The sequence below is a fragment of the Hippoglossus stenolepis genome, chromosome 21 (genome assembly GCF_022539355.2).
Source record: "Hippoglossus stenolepis isolate QCI-W04-F060 chromosome 21, HSTE1.2, whole genome shotgun sequence".
In the NCBI taxonomy this organism is placed as follows: Eukaryota; Metazoa; Chordata; class Actinopteri; order Pleuronectiformes; family Pleuronectidae; genus Hippoglossus; species Hippoglossus stenolepis.
The window spans coordinates 12,503,654-12,520,091 of NC_061503.1; the positions used below are offsets into that span (position 1 = coordinate 12,503,654).

Below are 16,438 nucleotides of genomic sequence, written 5' to 3' on the forward strand. Positions count from 1 at the left end.
ATTGCTCAGAAAGAGGTGAGTTGTGAAGAGAGAAAGAAAAGCAACGACAGTTTGAATTGAATTACGAGTGTATTGAAAATATCGTGACTTTTATTTCAGAATAGAATACAGTTTAGATTTGACATGATCATTCAGACTGACAACCTCTCCATCCTCCGGGTCGTTTAGGAAAAAACTAGATCGAGGGAGTTGTTGGCATGTGTGGAGATATTTCACTGTCGGGGTTTGGTTTGAGTGACGTCTGACGACAGCACCCGTTCGTCTGCAGGTTCTCAGAGTGAGATGCTGTGAGAGTCGAGTTGGCACATCCAGCAGGTTTTGCAAGTTAAATCTCACGATTAAACACCTGCACCGGGTGTTAAATTCGAATCAGACCCATTTGTATTTACAGTACCGTAATGTTGTCATGCTGCCTGAATTTAATAAAAAAAATAATGAAAACAAGAAGAAATAATGTTGGACCTGGTGCTTCAGCCTGTAAACATGGACCTCAGTCAGGTTTTATATCTTTATCTGACAGGACATATATATATTTATATGTATATATAAGGCATTAAGTTGTATCTCTTGGGGGGGATAAAAGTACGCATGTGCTCCAATTTGGTATTTTTGATTTCTAAAAGACGGTCTTCCAATTCTTGCGAAGCAGAAACAGGTTCAGGTTTGAGCAATATTCTTTTAAGTCAATAAGAAATAGAATAAACCAGAGTAAACACCTGAAATCTGCTGGGAAACCAGACCCTCCCTGTCACCATGGCAACAGCTCTGTTGATCCAAAAAAGCGATGCAGCTCCGCGGTTACGTCACAAAAATAAGACGCAGCTCTGCCGTCGATAAAGAAAAACTTTTAAAAAACACCTCACTACAAACACCTACTACGGTATATCGTCATGCATGGGGTGGCATGTTGTTTCGCAACGCCAGAACTGTCACATGACCGGGCTGCTGCTACGTCGACCAATGAGACGTCTGCAGCAGGTGTTTGTGGACAAAGGAGGAACATGTCGAATACCACAATAAAACTCGTAAAAAAAAATATACTTCCACAACAAATTTTAGAGAAGCAATATTGACTTAGCGTGCTGAATAGAGATGGTTATAAATGAGTCAGTCGACAGCAGGCACGCTCTTCTGTTATGTAACCATCAAAAACACACAACACATTGCATGGTTCTTAGGTAAAATAACATTTATCTTTCACTAGTAATATTTATTGGCAGTTTTTTAAGATTGTCTCCAATTACTACACAGACTAAATAAAGCATTAGTCCTTTTCTAAGTTCTGCTTTCCGCAGAGAACAACCCAGTTAGACACAGAATCAAACCACATGACCGAGGTTTCTGTTCAGTTTTTGGCAATCTGGTTGTCAAGTCGTAAAGAGATGGTCTGGGTTCCCTCAGTCATCCATCATGTGCCATATTTCATGAAAGCCAGCAACTTTGTTATAACAAAACAAAGGTGATTTTAACTCTCGCTAAACTTCGACACATCTTAAAGAGTGCTCCAAATCTTAATTTATATCAGAACTGTAAAAATCGGATGTAAACCGTCAACAAAGGCAAAAGTATCACAACTTATCGATTAAAACGTTGTTTCCTTTTTTGTTCCGGCACTTCTCATCTATTTTGATTAATAATTGAGTAACACCTACATAAAAATGGCTACATGACTGATCTTGCATGAGGAAATGCACACCAAAGTGGCAAAACAGCAGAGAATGAAGTTGACTTTTAAAACGTATCTACTTCAAATCTAAAACAACTTTGCAAGACCTTGGCCCGACTGAACAATATAGAAACTGAGGCCAAGAGCTTAGCAACATGTGTTTTCTTTTTTTTTTTTTTTTTTAAATCCGTCTTGGACAATTTGTTAAGTTACAGCTACAAAAAACCACAAAAACAAGCAAAATGTGGTCAAGGCCCTCATGAAGCTGACGTTCATCCTCTGAGGATGAGAAATGTATAGCTGTCAAAGACTGTGAAGCTTCTTCTTCTTCGGTTGTTTTCCCCTCGAAGCTAACCGCGGCGCAGCGATCTTAGCCACTCCGGTGGATCCCGTCTCCGGTGCGCTGCATCCGCGCCAGGACCAGCTCGCTGGACACTCTCTTGCGGTTGTTGGCCAGACCAAAGAAGCACATGAGGTCGATGAAACACGTGGTAAGGTTCAACTTGCATCCGAACTCGCTGGTTGCATAGTCATAGGGGAACGTGTGGTGGTAGTTGTGATATCCTTCGCCTGTAGAGCAACGGGAAACAGAGGTGAGCACTTCAGTGTGAACACAAACGTGTCCACTGACTTAGGACCAGTTAATTGAAAATGTCACCAAACATGTAATGGCAAACAAATTTAACAACTTCAATGTGATTAAATCCACCAAAGAGATTATGCTATGTCAAGATAAAGGTGCATAAAGGTACTTTATTCTACATTTTGGCAACACCTACTAGAGTAAAGTTCTCGTAAAGCACGACAGAGACTTGCAGCAGGTTTTGAAAAAACACAATGTGGTTGCTACTCATCAAATTCTTTCTTTATCTTGTTTTTTTTCCCAATGAGATCCCACTTTAGATATGTTCTCCGTACCTATAGCGCTGAACGTGACAAACTTGTTTTCCCTGGGGTTGATGTTCTTGTCATAGGGCCTGTTCCCCCACATGTGCGCGGCGCTGTTCACGAGCCAGGTGGCGTTCAGCACCAGCGTGTACCTCAGCAGCGCCGGGACGAAGTAGGCCACCCACAGGGACTCCCCCCACAGGTACCAAGGCACGAACATGGGGATGAAAAAGCACATGAGCACCACCGACAGCTTGTAGTAGCTGTCAGGGAGAGACAGCGGGTGGAGATGGAAAGAATGGAAGTCAGTATTTACTCTGTGCAACATAAACATTGAACAAAAAGTGCGCCGCTTGTCCGACATGCTCACGCCCTCACTTTCCTTCACATGACCCAGTGACTGTTTGCAGATCTCTACATGCATGAATGACATGTTGGTAGTTGTCACCTGGTTAAACCAGAATGACTAAGTTAACCTGCACTGCTTCAGTGACAAGTAAATCCAAAGTAGGTGACGTTTACGCTGTATTTGAGAAAATGGTTTCCAGTCAAAATCACCTGACAAAAGTCTAAAGTTCTTTTTTTTTTACAATTATATTTTTTATTATATCTACAAGTGTAAAAATAAATCATTCACTGAAGTGACTTACTTTCTCTGAAACATGACAACTTTGTCGGCCTGCAGGTCACTGAGCTCCAGCTTGCGTCCCTTCTCGATGACGTCCGGGTGTTTGCGCAGCATCAACCAGCCGATGTGGGAGAAGAAGAAGCCTCGGACGGCGTTGTGAGGGTCCGCGTCCGTCTCTGAATATTTGTGGTGAACCCTGTGGTCCCGGGCCCATTCATAGATATCATTCTGAGGGTTTTAAATTATGACACAGATTACACACAGTGAAGGACACAACATGGTATTTACACTGTAATGAAAGTGTGTGCCTGTAGAGCTGTTGTTTTCAGGTACCTGAAATGCCATGGAGTTAGCTAAACTAAGAAAGATCTTTAGGGGTACTGTGGCCTTGTAGGATCTGTGACTCCACAGGCGATGAGCTCCTGCAGTAACTCCTAAAGCACTTATCACAAAACAAAGTACGGCTGTGGAGAGAAATGCATAGGACAAATTAGTTCGACCACGTTATGCTGATCTGTTCCCGACAAAAGAACTGATACTGCTCATTGCAAAGTCTTTGCATCATCTTCTGTGCACTCTGAGCTCGGAGGGCAAACCCTGCGTCATGTGATCATATCAGTCATCCATCACAATATCTGTGCGCCTGAAGATTAATGTATCACCTTGTAGCTTACAAAACCTTTACTGTTTATTAAAGGCAACAAATCAGTGAATTCACACCCAAAAGCTTAAAAATGTTAATGTTTAAAATCCACCTTTGACTGAGCTGGTCTGTACTCGCCTGCTTGTTTCACAAGACAAAGCATCTATTCCACTCTCATGTAATTACATCATATCAGATGATGACTGGACGAATTAAACCATTTGATGATTGCATGTCTGACAAGTATGATGAAACTGGAAGCATTAAAATCTACCCACGAGTCCAGCCTCTTTGCTTTAATGAAAAATCTACATCTCAATATATGTTATAACAAAGTGTATGTACTGTTGTATGGCTGCAACTAAAGGTTGTTTTTCTAGTATTAGTTCACTTGTAGATTCTTTTCCAGAATAATCAATTTGCCAGTTATTTCCCACAATTCCCCCGATTATTTTCCAGACTAATAAATTTGATTTGTAATCGATTCCCTCCAACGATCGATCAATTCCCAAAATGTTTGCTGGATTGTTTCCTGCTGATCGACTGATCAACAAATCATGTCGTCTCTTCTGTGTTGTTACTTAACAGCAGCTCTCTGTTCCCCATGCAGCAGCAGCAGCAGCCTTCAGACATTAAATCTCTGATGATATGTGCCTCATCCATACTCGCCCTATATGCAGGCTACTGGGAGGATTATGCACTGATGTAAGCGACCATGTTTTTGCATGCATGCACCAGTGGTGAGAGAGAGAGAGAGAGAGAGAGAGAGAGAGAGAGAGAGAGAGAGAGAGAGAGAGAGAGAGAGAGAGAGAGAGAGTGGGCCGGGCTGCTGACATAACAGCTGAGAAGATGTTAGGCGGATATAACTGAAAGAATAAAAGCCCCCCCACACCCCCCGCACAGTAACAGGTAGAAGTGTTGTGCACTTACACCAGAGCAAGGTCAGGGGGGATGCTGAGGGGATGAGGAGTAAGCCGTACGCGGCAGCTAGATGCAGGACGGTCATCAGGAGGACGTTCCTCCACACGATGGACCTGGGGGGTTTGGGCCCCTCTTTCTCTTTGTACGTGTGATCCACGCCGTCTTCTCTGGGGGGCTCCGGGGGGACGCTGCTCCCGCTGCCGGACGTGCGCCGCTGCTGCAGCGGCTTCTTCTCCAAAGCCTCCGCCTCCGTCATCGTGGCTGCGGTTCGGGCGATGCTGTGACACGGAGGAGAGAGAGAGAGACACGTCGGTGGAGCCTCAGACACCATCCACACACGGTGTAACAATAAATGCGTCCATCTTTAAATCATTATTATTGTTATTATTCCCGCTATCCAGGTTAGCTAGCTAGCTGCGTGGATGTGGCGATGATGCTGTTGACTTCTCGCCGAGAGACGACACTCGCCGGCGGTTGCGTAACGCTGATGTTACACCTGTGGAAAAACGGAGGGATGAACGGCGGAGGGAAAGAACAACTCACCGACAGACGACAGAAGAGTGGAGATGCGTTTTCTCTCTTTCACCGGGCGTGAACGGCGGACACGGGGCAGCCTGGTGAGTTGCACGCGGAGCTCCAGAAGCTCTGAAGGGGAGAGGGAAGCTCGTCAGCGCCGCAGCCGAGAATCAATGGGAGCCCGGGCTGGAGGTGTGAGCGGCCAATCAGCGCGCAGAGCTCGCCTGAGCGTCGGCCTGTGATTGGCCGCCTGTTTATCTGCTGTTCACCTTTTATTCATTGGGCTGCCAGATGTATATTTACCTCCGCGCGACGCTGGCAGCTGCACCGCTGTCTAGACACGCAGTGACTTCACCGTGGGTCCGATCACGCGTGGATCTGGAGCCACGCTCACATGAGCAGGCGTGAAAACAAATAAGTGATCATGTGGCACTGAGACATGTTGGGTACTCGCTGTTCTACTTGCTGCTCTTACAGGAAACCTCTGCCCGCCCACAGGGAGAACACAGCTGTGGCACGTCACCCTCACCCCCCCCCCATGCAAATACAGAAAATCCCCAGAGTGATGATATGTTAAACTCTTATATAGACTCACGTGTTCTATAGGTGCTGGGTTGATATTTGAAGTGAAAAGAAGTAAATACAACCTCTACAGCAAACACAATAAAATGAGGCTTTCTGCAAATCTTTCAGATGCTTTTCCAGAGTAATCGACTTGACGATTATTTTCCAGATTAATCAATTTGCAGATTATTTCTAGAGTAATCGATTTACAGATTTTTTTCAGAGTAATCGATTTGCATATTACTTCCCAGAGTAATAAACTTGCATATTATTTTCTAGAGTAATCAATTTGCTAATTATTTTTCGATTTGACAACTATTTTCCAGAGTAATCGATTGACCAAGGAATTTTTAGACTAATCAACTTTCACATTAGCCTATTTTCCAGAGATATCGATTTGCCGTAGATTTTCTAGATTAATCAATTTGCAGATTATTTTCCAGAGTAATCGACTTGCAGAGGATTTTCCATGCTAATCGACTTTCACATAATTTTTCCAGAGTCATCGACTTGCAGTTTATTTTCGAGAGTAATCGACTTACCAATGATCTTTCAGACTAATCAACTTTCACACTATTTTCCAGAGTGAAAGAGTTCGACTTGCCAAGGATTTTCCAAATCAATCAATTTGCTGATTATTTTTCCAGAGTAATCAACTTGCAGATCATTTTTCCGATCTGCAAACTATTTCCAGAGTAATCGATTTACCAAGGATCTTTTTAGACTAATCAACTTTCACACAATTTTCCAGAGATATCGATTTGCAGATTATTTTCCAGAGTAACTGACTTGCTAAGTATGTCACTTAAAGCATCGTTACTTTCTCTTGTTTTTACAAATTGTTTATGAATCTCTACTAAAAAGGAACGTGAATGATTTTGATTCAAGTAGTGAATTACAGACTAAAGGCTCTGCACTAACTACTTGGTTTGTGAAGACTGTTTGCAAACCAAATTACAAGGGACAATAAAGACCACCCTTTACCTTAACCCTTACTATTTATTCCAAATGGTGTAAATAGTCTATTAACTGAGTCATGGGTTGATTACTGAACTATGCATAGTTCAGATAGTCCAGAGTCTGCTGTTGTTTGAAATGGCTGTTAACATTTAGTGAGTTTAATAAATCAAAAAGACTGAAAGAAACACAAAAAACTGAGGAAAATATTAGACGAGATGAAACAGTTAGCAACGAAAAGCTGGAACATTTCACATAACAGTTTCATGAACTATGAAAAAGGGGAAAGGACTCAATATGTATTGACTTGTTCATACTCAGGGATTTACTTTCAACATTTGTTGCATGTTTTGATATTTTTATTTGAAATAAAAACTTAACCAAGAAGAAAACTCGTGTTGTTGCTCACTCATGTTCACTCCTCAAGGACCAATCAGAGGGCTCATCTGAAAACAAGCGGTTTGTCTCCATCTAGTGGAGAGACGAGGCGGCGCAGGGAGCGGACGCTGTCATCACATCGCGCAAACGGGCTCGAACGTATTTCCAGAGGCTCCAGACTCCAGCAGCAGCATCACAGCTCCGACGGCTTCATGTCACCGGCCGACGGGATCCGCAGCATCCACATGACGGCATCAGCAGGCGCCTGTATTTACTCCTGCTCCACTTATCTGCTGCTGCTGCTGCGATGGAGGTGAACAGGGACGAGGCGGAGCGCTGCATCGACATCGCCACTGCGGCGCTGACCAACGAGCAGCCGGAGAAGGCGCAGCGGTTCCTGGAGAAGGCGCAGAGGCTGTTCCCGACCGAGAAGGCCAGGGGTGAGTCAAAATGGCCGAGCTGGAGCAAAGGGAATCAGGGGGGAGCTGGGGAGGGAGGGTGAAGGGGGGGTGCACAGCAGCAGCAGCAGCATCACCTGCAGCATCACCTGCATCGTCCCGGATGAGCCGGGGCCTCACGTAGACCCTCCAGCTGCAGCCTCTGTGTGCACATAGCAGATGGGGTGTTACAGTACATTTACAATGATAGGACCCTGGTGGTAGTTAACTGTACATGAAACAGTAGACAGGGAGTCAGTGATGTCACTTGGCTATTGGCTGCTTGTTTTTATTAGAAAGCTAAACCTAGAGAGTCAGTTACAGGGCAAGAAATACAGCCAGTTGTCTGACAGCCAGTTGTGTTATTACATGAGATGAGATGAGATGAGATGAGATGAGATGAGATGAGATGAGATGAGATGAGATGAGATGATCTTTTAATGGTCCCACCACTGTGAAATAAACCGTGTTGCAGCAGCAGCAGAAAAAGGGAATACACTCACTAAAGGTAATAATTATGTAAGAAATACAGTATAAACACAAGGAACCACAAAAGATAAAAAATATGCACAATGCACATGTTAATATTATGTAACATATATGCATACTGTGTTTATTGAGTTTGCAATGTATGCACAATTGCCTGCACACACACTCCAGCTCCAGAGCAAGAGGGAGGCTGCAATGAGACACAAGTACGCCTACACACACTCACACTCACTCACACTTACACACACTCACACACAACCTTTAAACTAAACCTGGATCCTGTAGCTGCTCAACGAATGTGTGTTAAAAAGTGAGGACCAGCCCAAATGTCCTCTCTTATCCAGAATGTCCTCACTCTGCCATGTCTGTCTTTGGTCCTCACAACGGCAGAAGTCTCAAATTAACCCATCCCCCCCAATCCGCATGTGTTTGGACTGTGGGAGGAAACAAAGGCAGAAGTAGTAAACACAAGTACACACAAAAAATAATGATGATTGTATGAATATAAGGATTTTACTTGCATATCATCCACAGTCAAAGAAACCTACAACACATTCTTAATATTAGATTGCTGAGGCTGCCACAGTTTCTGATATTTCATGGTATTTACTCTTAAAGTGTTTCTGGACCTTCCTGTTTAATCTGACCAGATCAAAACAGGAAATATCTTTCTATTTTTATCTCTCTATGCAAGTGTGTTGGATGCCTGCATATATTGTAATGCTCACAATGGTGCTTTTGTGTTGGTGCTAGTGCTGCTGGACCTAATAGCCAAGAATGGATTCACACCCAGAGCAGGCAGCCACTCAGACTTCGGTGGGCGCTCGGGGCCTCGACAGCGGCAGACCACCGGTGAAGATACGAGACCTGAACAAAAACCCTCAGACGCCTCCAAACCCTACACGGCGGATCAGCTGGAGGCCGTGAGGAGGTCAGACCGACTGACACAGAGTTTACTCTGCGGGTATACAGTATGTTCTCTGTTTATATGGAATCTGAGGTGATGTGTTTTTCTTCACAGGATAAAACAATGCAAAGACTTCTATGAAATTCTCGGGGTCCAGAAAGACGCGCCTGAGGACGAACTGAAACGATCGTACAGAAAACTTGCTTTGAAATTCCATCCAGACAAGAACCACGCTCCAGGGGCCACAGAGGCCTTTAAAGGTAACATGCATGAAACTCAATCAATCATCAAAGTCTGTTCTTTGTGATGCTCAAACACAATGTGACTTTGTATTTTTCCTTTCCACAAGCTATCGGGAACGCGTACGCCGTCCTGAGTAACGCTGGCAAAAGGCAGCAGTACGATCAGTGTGAAGAAGAGAGGCAACATCCGTCCACACACGAGCCCAGTCAGGGAAACTTCGAGCCAGACATCTCACCTGAAGACCTCTTCAATATGTTCTTCGGAGGAGGATACCCGTCAAGTGAGTGCCACTGCTACACTGTGTGCTTTCAGACCATAGACTGTAAATAAAGATGGACGACATTACGGCTCCACAAAAGTGAAGCCAAAACGCCTCCATTGCCCCCTGGTGGTCATAAACCATTCCTCCTCCATGTAAATAGATTGACCAAACTAAAAAGTCAAAATGTCATTTTATGTTGCTCTTATCACACAGATTTTGCTCCAAGTGTTTATTTTGGTTTTAATTTGTTATTTGATGCTTTAAATACAGGATGAAACGTCATAATTGACAGACCGACTCACGATTGTTCGTTCAATCATATATACGGAACATTTTGGCTTCATTTCTGGATAGTGGGAGGAAGTGGGGACGTGTTGTTGACCTTTATAAACAGTCTATGTTTCATTCCAGGTTAAAGAGGTTATGATCTGTATGTTAAGTGCCACGTGTGCTACCTTCATCCAGGTACTGCTAACGTGTACGCTAATGGGCGGATGCGTCCTCCAAGGAGAGAGCGACGAGACCGACCGCGAGATGTGAGTGGGATGTTTTCCTTTCTGGCTCCTGCAGCCTGCAGACGTGATGTAATGTTACTATTTAGCAGCAGAGGGAGACCTTGAGTCATCTGTGATTTTTACCTCTGCAATATTCAAGTGTCGGTTTTTTTAAAAGCAGAGAGAGGTTGGAATGATGTCATGTTTCCTCTGCAGGGGGGTCTCGCTCTCTTCGTGCAGGTCATGCCCATCCTCATCCTGGTTATTGTGTCAGCGCTCAGTCAGATCATGGTCAACACCCCCCCCTACAGCCTCAGCTTCAGGCCGTGAGTTTGAATCCTGCCCTGAAATAACACTGTCTGTTCTGCAAATTTACACATAAAACAATTATCTTCACGTTACATAAAAATTCTGTGTAATCAAACCATCGATTGTTCGATTTTCAGGCAGTTTTTGAACAAAAGCAATTTGAAATGTCTCAGGTTCATAGATTTGTTTTCATGTTACTAGTTGTTTTGATGCCTCAGATCTATTGTGACTTGTCTGTTTTAGAAAGAACGGTTCGATATCGCCTCCTCTTGATTTGCTGGCTCCGTGTGTCTGGCCTCTCTCCATGTTTCTCCCCTGCCTTTGTGTTCCTGATACACTTCTGTCGTTTCTGGCCCGTACTCCAGCCGTTATCATCAGAGTCGTGCTCACAGAGACAGACGGTGCCAGACCTGTCAACCTTGTCGTTGTCGGTCATGTGTTACGCCGCTCACACTTTTGTGTTATCTCCCGTGCAGGTCAGCAGGTTACACCCAGAAGAGGCTAACCGAGCACCTGAAGGTGCCATATTACGTGGGGGAGCAGTTCTCCAAAGAGTTTACGGGGATGAATCGGAGGAATTTAGAGCGTTCGGTGGAGGACGATTACATTTCCAACCTTCGCAACAATTGTTGGAAGGAGAAACAACAAAGTACGTGTGCCAGTAGAACAAATCTGACTGATTCCTTTATTAAGCTGTAAATATTGACTGTTGGTTCTGCCAGTTCTGGGAAAAGGATTAAATGACATATTCTCTTTTTTATCACCTCCCTCTTATATCTTTCATGAATCGTTTCCTGCAGAGGAAGGCATGTTATACAGAGCTCGCTACTTTGGAGACTCGGATCTGTACCAAAGAGCGCAGAGGGCTCGCACTCCGAGCTGCGTCAAGCTGTCCGAGATCACGGCATCACAACACGGTGATGAAGCTACTTTCATATTCAAACACAAGTATCCAGAATCAAACCGAAAACTTTTTGTACAGAGGCCACCTGCATATTCATTCATTGTTTTCTTGTCGTCTCTAGGTTTCCCTAATCAATACTGAAGTTTGCTGGCCGTAAATAGACGAGCTCTACTATCTGGAGACTGACAACGACTCAACGAGCAACACAAACAAACCAGCAGCAATCTGCATCGAACTGAACTGAAAACAAACTGGATGAAACTATGAATTTTATTATGTCAAGTTTAAAATGTAATATTAACATAATGATATGAAAAAGGAACAGCCACTGAAAACAGCTCGTCCCCCTGACAAGACGCCGGTCTGGAAAACCTCCACGTCCCAGTTTTGCCTGGAAGCCGTGACCCTGGCAGAGCTCACTAGTTTTTTTGTCTCCTTCTAAGAATGCAGTATGAAACGCCCCTCATTTCCCTTATATTGCCATCAAGCTGCATAGATATATGTTCTCTAATGTGCCTGATTTTTTCCCCACCAAGATCCATGAATTATTTCCTGGGAAAACATCGAAAATGTTGAAAATGAAAATTCCTGGATCTTGATTTTCTGGATCTGCACAAACATTCACTGCATTGGGTTTAAACATAAGCTCCTCAGCGGATGTAACCGGGGGGTTACATGCTGTATGGATGTTATATATGTAGCAGATGATTAGATACCACAGCGAACGCTTCCTCTGTCATTTTAAACAGTCAAATCAGTCCCGGAGAGGAGTCTGGGGCTGGATTTTTGCTTGTTTGACTTTAAATGCGCATTGTGAAACTATGCAGGAATAATGTGAAACCTCTGATGAATACACACTCATGTCCAAGGTTTGTCGAGACATGTGAAAACTGAGATCTGTCTTCTTATTCTGCTGTGTGTCGGTGTGTGTGTGTGTGAGAGAGAGATAACAACTATGAAATGTCCCTTTACACTTTGCCTCCTTTAATTATATGAAGGATAGAGTGATATAATGTACTGTAAACGCCAAGAGTGAGAGACGTGCCTACCCACAGAGAGGGGCTTTCACCGGTTTTATTGTTGGAGTGTACTGTCCCATCTGATGTCCATCTTTTTGTTCATAGAATGCTATTTATTCTCTGTTTTAATTTTTTAGTTAAGAACAGATTATCACACAGAACCTTTTTCCACCATGTTTTTAGTCCCGGATGAAAAAAATAAATGTGGATGCTTGAAACGTGTGGGACGCGACTCATTTCTCGGGAGCAGAATGTGGAAACAAAAGCTTGAGTCAGCACTAACCTCCGCCGGGCTGGCTCACAGACTGAAACTGGGAACTGGAAACATGGCTCTGTGCACGTTCACGTTTTTGGGTGACGTGCAGAATGTGCCAGTCTGTTTTTGGCAGTTGTTGCGAAATTTACTTCCACACTTTTGGTCATTGTTGTGCATGACATGTCTGGTTCAGCTGACATTCATGATGAAATAGCTGAACATTATTACTCACTTCAAATAGTTAGTGCTAGTTTCATAAAGGTTCTATGACTGTTTACTTAGCAGAATGGAGCAAACTTCTCCACTGCTTATATATAATAATTAATATATTAATTTACACAATTACCATAGGAAACATGAACCAGGATGTAAAACCGCTAACTAGATCTGACCGGGTTCATGAAATAAGCCGACAGAGAAGAGAGCTGTAAAAAAAATAATTTATTTGCGATCATGAAAATACAAACTCAGTGCAATGTTATGAGTATTTGAATATCAAATAAATAAAGTTAAAAGCAGGACAGGGCTACACAGATACAGGATCAAGTTACATTGGAATCATTAGCCACAGCTTTACACATATACTGCACAAGGCAAGCACTGGTAGTCCTTTGTTTCAGTCACTATAAAAAGGTCCCTAATGGTTTGCTTATGGTACAATTCATCACGTACAATCAGTTAACGGCATTGTGAAAAAAAAGAAATAAAACAATGGTTTTCAATGAATATAACCATAGAGCTAGCTGCCATCATGTGGTTTCAATAGAAACTGAGGTACACACTTTAATACTCGCAAAGAAATGCTATTAACCCTATATAGCATGATAGTTACATGTTGCAATTGAAAATATGAAAATGTCGATGAGTAGCAACATCCGCTCACGTACCATAACCTTCGACTACCGTACAGTAGAGTCATCATCCTGACTAAGTGCATCCTCACACCTTACACAGAAGGCATTACACACACAGTAAGAGTACTGAGGCCCTTCTGGGAGATTTACTGGGCATTTCTAAGAATGAAGATCCCTTGCATTTCTCAACATTCCTCAATGAGCAGTTCTTCAGAACAATACAGTTTCTTCTTAATCACGCGGAAACCAGTCCGAAGTTTAATCTCTTGTCTCACTACTGGAGCGGAAGGAGACTTTGTGCTAAAGAGTCCTTGGATTTTGGGCCACAGCCCGTCCGACTCCAGCCTCAACACCAGAGTCAGCTGGAAGGTGGGGACCAGGTAGGGGTCTACGGACAGCTGCCCCATGCTCTCACAGACGGCCCCGTGCTCCACACACAGGTCAATGAGGGCCCCCCTCAGGCCGCAGGGCTCGCTGGCCGCCAGGTGAAGGAGCTCCTGTCCGATGTGCTCCAGGAGTTTCTCGGGGATGAGCAGTTTGGTGCAGCGCAGGGCGCAGTCTGAGTCTTTGGCTTCTCGCAGGCTTGCTTCTATGAGTTCCACTACGTCTTTCAAGATCGTCTCCTCCATTGGGTCATAAAACAGGTCTTCATCGGAGGGAGACAGGTCACTGATGTCGGAGCCTGTTGTGAAGACACACTGGGTTAGAACTGGAACCAGGCATCGAGGGGAGAATAATGAAATCCACGTCTAACAAAAAGATTGCAAGTAGGGCTGGGCGATATTTAACCAAACGTTCTATATAGAAAATAAACTTTATTTGTATAGCACCTTTAAAAAAACGGTGTTAACAAAGAGTTTTGGCAGACAAAGGATACTCAGGGGAACACTGGTAAAAACATTTTTAGATGAACGCAATAAAAAGATACTACGATCACTTCAAATATTCATTGTTATAACATAATTATTATTATTTCTTTTAAGTTTAAAAACACATTTTTGCTCCTGAGTTAAAGTTGTGGTTTTAAATCACTTTCCCAGCAGTTTGCACAATGCACACGTTATATAATGGGACTTTGGAATGAAAATAACATTGCATGTAATCATAGATATCGTTTTATCATCGCCCAGCCATTGTTAATGGATGCCTCTGCAGCACTGCTTACCTGAGTCTGACAGATCACTCCTGCTGCCATTGTTGTAGCCCAGCTCCAGGCTGCTGCTGCTGCTGGTGCTGCTGCTGCCGTTTCCAGATGTGCTGAAGTCGGCGAGTCGTTGCACCAGTTTGCCCCAGGACAGCCTCCTGTCCACCGGGGAGTGGGGGGAGCCGCTGGCCTCAGTGGGTGCACAGAGAGCAGGCATGGTTTGTCCTCTTCTGTGGTCGGATTGCTAACCAGGAGAAACAAAGACAACAGGTCAGTGAACGTGAATGACTTGCTAACAGATAAAACAGGAAAGTTGAAGCAAAGCTAGCTCCAGACATCTTTGTTAAGAAGTAGCTAGCAGGTAGTTGAGAAGCTGTTTAATCTGTTATAATAAGCTAACAAGCTTAGAAAACTAGCACTTGTGACCCAATACTTACAGCTTGTGTTAAGACGAGGCTGTGTGAGTCCGTTGTGTGTGTCAGGTTGTTTATTTCCAACGGTTATTGTCTCGCAAAACAACAATCTGCTATCTCCTGCGTCTCCTCTGTTCCTCATCAGCTGTCCGAGCTCCGAGATCCGTCCTGCAACAATGCTTATATACTGGCTGCCGGGCCCCGCCCCCCGCCTCCCGGGCCAGCCAATCAAAAAGAGAGGCACGCCATCTGACCCAGTGTCCTGCCTGGTAACACAGAGAAGGAGAGGAAAACAGCAAGAGGAGGAGGAGGAGGGGGAAGAGGGGGATGGTGGCGATGAAGAGCAGATCCCAGTGTTGTGGAAATGTACAGAGACTTGCCTGCATCAGATTGTGTTGCACCTCTTTGTTTGTTTCATGTATCCCACCACCTCAGCATGGGTGAATATATGTGCTGCTGTGTGTGTGTGTGTGTGTGTGTGCAGCCCCACTGTTGAGAGCCTGGAACAGAGTCCATGCAGGCTGAGCTCAGCCTGATCAGTGTTGCAGTGCACATTACGTCACTTGTTTTGCAGGAGCATTACATCAGATTTCTCTCAGCAGCCACACAGGGGTGCAAACAACAAGATCTGCTGCATAGTGCAACACTGCGTATATGATGGAACGGCAATAACATGATATTGTACCCTGTAAAGATATGTGACAGCTCTTTGTCCTCGGATAGCACAAAGAAAACATGCAGAGCAGTAGGAATACAGTACAGTATACATTCAATTATATTTATCTTGCATTTGTTGTTCACCCCGACTTGAGGTAGAAGCACAAGCAAACAGCAAGCACAATAGAAATGTGCACAGTGCATTGCACAAACTGCCTGGTGTTGTGTTTCTCTCTGGCAGGGCCGCACTGTGGCGTACTGCAAGGTTTGCACAGAGAAAACTTTTTGGAGACTCGCCCCATATGTGCTGCGTCGCTGCACGTGAGTGGGATGGGCTGTTCTTTTTGTCAGGGAGGAACTGAAAGACGTAAACACGTTTAGGCACAGTATGTTCTGAAGGGGGGGATGTTATGAGTTCACCGTCACAAAGTTTGGGTGGGGGAGGAAAAGTTTGCTCCCTTTTGTTTTTCAGCCAAAAGGACGAAGGGTACAGGCAGCTCGTGGAAAAGACACACTTGTAAAAGTTACAGTAGTTCCAAGAAAGTTGTGTTGTAAAGTGAGCTGTTGTTCAAGAAGGAATTTTGAGCTGCAGCTTAATAAAAGGTGTGTCCTGTAATGTTCAGGGCTTTCAGACATTTACAGTGAACAGTACGTTCTGTACGTGCCCTCCCCGCATTTGTTTAAAAAACACTCACTGAGCAAAACACCCAGATCTGCATCTTTCCTCGCTGAACACGCACCACAGGCACGTGACACTGAATCCATCACATCCATTAGTGTCAGGCTTCAGCTCGTTCAAGTGACGGAAAAACATTAAAAAACAAACATGCAAATTGAATCTATCCCCCTATAGTTTGGGACAAACTACACGACACAGCGAAAACAAACA

General features: G+C 44.1%; 3 protein-coding genes across 3 annotated transcripts; 1 reads left to right on the plus strand and 2 right to left on the minus strand.

The window, feature by feature from the left end:
• Positions 1-1,171: 1,171 nt before the first annotated feature.
• On the minus strand, positions 1,172-5,724 carry scd (stearoyl-CoA desaturase (delta-9-desaturase)). The gene is made up of 7 exons (XM_035146608.2): positions 5,566-5,724; positions 5,290-5,391; positions 4,756-5,024; positions 3,516-3,646; positions 3,205-3,410; positions 2,585-2,817; positions 1,172-2,236 (listed from the first exon to the last, which is right to left on the minus strand). Exons 3-7 carry the CDS (start codon positions 5,000-5,002, stop codon positions 2,037-2,039), a joined length of 1,017 nt encoding a protein of 338 aa, XP_035002499.1. The 5' UTR covers positions 5,003-5,024; positions 5,290-5,391; positions 5,566-5,724; the 3' UTR covers positions 1,172-2,036.
• A 1,514-nt stretch (positions 5,725-7,238) lies between these two features.
• Positions 7,239-12,443, plus strand: dnajb12b (DnaJ heat shock protein family (Hsp40) member B12b). Its single transcript, XM_035146609.2, has 9 exons — positions 7,239-7,601; positions 8,841-9,018; positions 9,109-9,254; positions 9,344-9,517; positions 9,965-10,035; positions 10,210-10,319; positions 10,779-10,951; positions 11,103-11,219; positions 11,328-12,443. Exons 1-9 carry the CDS (start codon positions 7,469-7,471, stop codon positions 11,345-11,347), a joined length of 1,122 nt encoding a protein of 373 aa, XP_035002500.1. The 5' UTR covers positions 7,239-7,468; the 3' UTR covers positions 11,348-12,443.
• Positions 12,444-12,907: 464 nt separating this feature from the next.
• ddit4 (DNA-damage-inducible transcript 4) lies at positions 12,908-15,466 on the minus strand. Its single transcript, XM_035146613.2, has 3 exons — positions 14,917-15,466; positions 14,501-14,723; positions 12,908-14,017 (listed from the first exon to the last, which is right to left on the minus strand). The coding sequence occupies exons 2-3, from the start codon at positions 14,694-14,696 to the stop codon at positions 13,521-13,523; spliced, it is 693 nt and encodes a 230-aa protein (XP_035002504.2). The 5' UTR covers positions 14,697-14,723; positions 14,917-15,466; the 3' UTR covers positions 12,908-13,520.
• Between the last annotated feature and the right edge of the window lie 972 nt (positions 15,467-16,438).

Excerpts from the sequence above, each read along its gene's own strand:
- ddit4 (XM_035146613.2), bottom strand. The coding sequence starts at position 14,696 with ATGCCTGCTCTCTGTGCACCCACTGAGGCCAGCGGCTCCCCCCACTCC. Across the intron at positions 14,018-14,500 it reads GAGTGATCTGTCAGACTCAG|GCTCCGACATCAGTGACCTG; the intron begins GTAAGCAGTGCT and ends TCTTCACAACAG.
- scd (XM_035146608.2), bottom strand. The coding sequence starts at position 5,002 with ATGACGGAGGCGGAGGCTTTGGAGAAGAAGCCGCTGCAGCAGCGGCGC. Across the intron at positions 3,411-3,515 it reads CTAACTCCATGGCATTTCAG|AATGATATCTATGAATGGGC; the intron begins GTACCTGAAAAC and ends TAAAACCCTCAG. Across the intron at positions 2,237-2,584 it reads TGTCACGTTCAGCGCTATAG|GCGAAGGATATCACAACTAC; the intron begins GTACGGAGAACA and ends GTTGCTCTACAG.
- dnajb12b (XM_035146609.2), top strand. The coding sequence starts at position 7,469 with ATGGAGGTGAACAGGGACGAGGCGGAGCGCTGCATCGACATCGCCACT. Across the intron at positions 9,019-9,108 it reads CAGCTGGAGGCCGTGAGGAG|GATAAAACAATGCAAAGACT; the intron begins GTCAGACCGACT and ends TTTTCTTCACAG. Across the intron at positions 10,320-10,778 it reads TACAGCCTCAGCTTCAGGCC|GTCAGCAGGTTACACCCAGA; the intron begins GTGAGTTTGAAT and ends TCTCCCGTGCAG.